The sequence below is a fragment of the Nelumbo nucifera genome, chromosome 3 (assembly GCF_055504915.1).
Source record: "Nelumbo nucifera cultivar China Antique chromosome 3, China Antique-T2T, whole genome shotgun sequence".
In the NCBI taxonomy this organism is placed as follows: Eukaryota; Viridiplantae; Streptophyta; class Magnoliopsida; order Proteales; family Nelumbonaceae; genus Nelumbo; species Nelumbo nucifera.
This window is the reverse complement of record NC_142651.1, coordinates 60,647,520-60,650,562: the sequence shown is the minus strand read 5'-3', so window position 1 is coordinate 60,650,562 and position 3,043 is coordinate 60,647,520. Positions and strand designations below refer to the sequence as shown.

The 3,043-nt window shown below is 42.1% G+C and overlaps 1 protein-coding gene across 2 annotated transcripts; it reads right to left on the bottom strand.

The window, feature by feature from the left end:
• Window positions 1-387: 387 nt before the first annotated feature.
• Window positions 388-2,821, bottom strand: LOC104602195 (transcription factor FAMA-like). Of its 2 annotated transcripts, XM_010265802.2 has the most exons (4): window positions 2,342-2,821; window positions 1,568-2,257; window positions 822-1,268; window positions 388-717 (listed from the first exon to the last, which is right to left on the bottom strand). In XM_010265802.2, the coding sequence occupies exons 1-4, from the start codon at window positions 2,363-2,365 to the stop codon at window positions 616-618; spliced, it is 1,263 nt and encodes a 420-aa protein (XP_010264104.1). In that variant the 5' UTR covers window positions 2,366-2,821; the 3' UTR covers window positions 388-615. The 2 variants fall into 2 exon arrangements, with proteins under 2 accessions (XP_010264104.1, XP_010264103.1); XM_010265801.2 differs by lacking the exon at window positions 2,342-2,821 and having other exon boundaries at window positions 1,568-2,334.
• Window positions 2,822-3,043: the final 222 nt, after the last annotated feature.

Genomic DNA, 3,043 nt, shown 5'->3' with positions numbered 1-3,043 from the left:
TCTTTAATTTTAACCAGAGTGCCTCTAGGCCCTCGAATGGGGCTGTTCAAACCAAAAGAAGGTAAAAATTTTTAATTTGGTCGAACAAATGGTGGGGTATATCAAACAATCAAACCCATACAAACTCCAAATTACAAAAGGACAAATGGGACCCATCCTCGTGCACTGCAATGCATTGCAGCCTAATACAACAAAGATCTCCTGACAAGTCAACCCACTGCATAAGAGTACATACGCGTTGACTTTCAACTCAGTAGCTTGCAAAACATTTTAATTCACACAAGCGCCATTCAATGCACAGAACCTGTCTCCCTCCCCATCTCTTCTTCAACCAAAAAATAAACTGGTCCACTGCTCCCACACAATTTGGATAGATCGATTCGATGGATAGAAACAACAGATGTCTTCCTCAAACAAAACGTCCAAATAGTTAAGTAAAGCTTCTATTGTTTCACAAGTATTGAAGTCACTAAGAAAACAAGCTCCCCCCAGTTCCCCCCACAAACCCAGATCATGAAAATCCAAGCCCCCAACAAAGCAAACTATTAAAAGAAAAAATAGGATCAATAGAAAACACAGACCCATCTTCTTTAATTCACAAGATTACATTACATATTATATGGTGGTGGTAGTAGTAGTACTTGCATGAATGAAATTGAATATCTGCTGAACTGAGCTCGCAATGTCCTCGGCCGTGAACCTTGACTCACTTGCAACCTGATGAAGATATGTAAAAACCATGAAACCATGATCAATTTGAGCATCTATCTGAAGCTGTAATACTTTCAAGGAAGAAGAAAGAAAAGAAGTTGGTTAATTACCTTGACATTGAAGGAATACAAAACAGTTTGTTCAATGGTGGTAATGTTGGTATGGAGGATATTGAGCTGCAAATCTTCGAGGGCGGCAATTGTTTTGAGGAGCTGACCGGGTCTTCTTCGAGAGAGTATCTTAATCATGGCGTCGAATCCCAGGAGCTTCACTTCGACGTCGGCTAAGCACGTTTTGTTTTCTGCTGTTTCTTCCCGGAGTCCAGCTGCTTCGAATTCAGCAAGCTTCATCTGGTCATTGGGGAAGGCCGGCAGAGGAGGAAAGAATGGTGGCTGAGGCTGCTGGATTGCTAGCGAAGGTGTGTCATCCACAGGTCGTGGAGGTTCAGTACCATTCCCATACAGTCTTCTGCGCTTCTGAGATTCTAAGCATTGAAGAAGCTGCTCCAATTCTCTTACGAACTCAATGGCTCCACCTATAATGGAGGCTTGATCTCCCTGTAAATGTTCGCATAAACAAATGCTTGCACCATGAGCTTGTGGATTGCTTCAACCTCAAGTCTCTCAACTTTCAGAAAAGATATATATATATATATATATATATATATATATATATTACTTTGTTGGATCTAACATGATAAACTGTAAATCAAATTTGGAGTTGCAGGTTCTAAAAACCAAGATATCTTGTTCTAAGTGCGATCAGATCAATTGTTCTTCTTAACAAAAGTGCCAAAATTTGAATGCACAGAAAAGCAGAAATAATGTATATGTGCAGTGCAAGTATATATATATACCCTTTGAACATATGAACTCGGCATGAGAGACCTGAGCACTCGTAGGTGCTCGTTCATTTGCTTTCTTCGGTTACGTTCGACGGCTATGTGAGTCATACGTTGGCTCTCGACCTCCTCGCTCGTCTTCACCGTCCTCGGCCTCTTGCGTCGGTTCTTTGCTTCAGCTCCAGGGCTTTTCGTCTGACTATTATTTCCTACGAGAATATGGAGCTGCACCGAGTTGTTCTCAGACACACGGCCTTCTTCCTCTACTTCCTCTTCCTGATCAGGCGCCATTGTTAACTTACTTTCTGCTACATTCCCGATTGCTTTGAATTTTTCTTCCTCATTTGCTGTCGGTGGAGGATTAATAAAAAGGCTTTGATCCTGCAGTTTGTCATTCAACACTGGAAACTTGAGAAAATAACCTGGGTCGATCCCGTTTTCCTCATCGGATAGCTTGGCCTGGTTCACGGCCAATTTGGGTCCAAAGTCGGCGAATTGCATAACTTCGGCGAAGCTCAATCTATCGAGAGACGTGGCACTGCAGAAGCCAGAAGACATTTGGGGAGGTGGAGGATTGTTCAGCATGTAATCCACCATTCCGGTATTGTTGTCGCCGGAGTTCTGATCACCAAACCGTTGCTTCAGTGGATGGTGATAGTGGTCTAGAGGGTAATCTAGACCTGTGAAGCCCGTCGGCAGACCCGCCTGCAACAATTGAGGTTTCAAGTAAAACATGGCCATGAATCAGAAGAAAAAAAAAACGCGAGATGACTGAGAGAGTAAGCCTACCGAGTAGCTTTCTTCCTTGTCCATTATTTTATATATAGGAGAAGTGAGACGAGATGACAAGATCGAACCAGGAAAACCCAACTGGAGTCAATCTCAACCAATGTAAGAACAGAAACTTTCCTCCAAGTTACCCAACTTGGGTCCCCACCAGAGAGAAGGTGACAAAAGAGTCAATTTACATCCAGTAAGTCGACATATTTCGAATCAGACAACTTAAGGAATAGATTTTCTTCAGTTGAAGCAATGAATACTGAACATCTGAGGACGGTGAAAACTAAGTAGAAGGCTGAAATGGCTTCTCTCAATTGTTTGAGAAGAAAAACAACATAGAAAATTAATTGGGTTCTGCTTTTGAAGAGGGAGAAGTACTTGCAGAAGCTTGGCCACCGCCATGCATATTCAGAGTTCAGAATTCAGATTTGATATGGGGATATGGCGAAATTATCACCTTAGAGAGAGAGAGAGAGAGAGAGAGAGAGAGAGAAGAGCCTGTTAAATTTATTGAGGTGGAGATTAAATTTCACCACCTTTTATTTATATTTATCACAGACCAACAACGCTCTTCTTCATCTCTGACCCTCGCCTCCTCCCTCCCTTATCTCATGACACCCATTTAATCAGACGACGACGATTTCAAACGTCTCAGGAACCAGGAACGTAATGATATGGTGTATAAACATTAATAGACCAAAAGTGATCCAT

Bases quoted from the DNA above. Each gene is read 5' to 3' on its own strand.
- LOC104602195 (XM_010265801.2), bottom strand. From the start codon at position 2,293: ATGGCCATGTTTTACTTGAAACCTCAATTGTTGCAGGCGGGTCTGCCG. The intron at 1,269-1,567 runs GTATATATATAT...GAACATTTACAG, and splicing joins CGAGTTCATATGTTCAAAGG to GGAGATCAAGCCTCCATTAT. The intron at 718-821 runs GTAATTAACCAA...TATCTTCATCAG, and splicing joins TGTATTCCTTCAATGTCAAG to GTTGCAAGTGAGTCAAGGTT.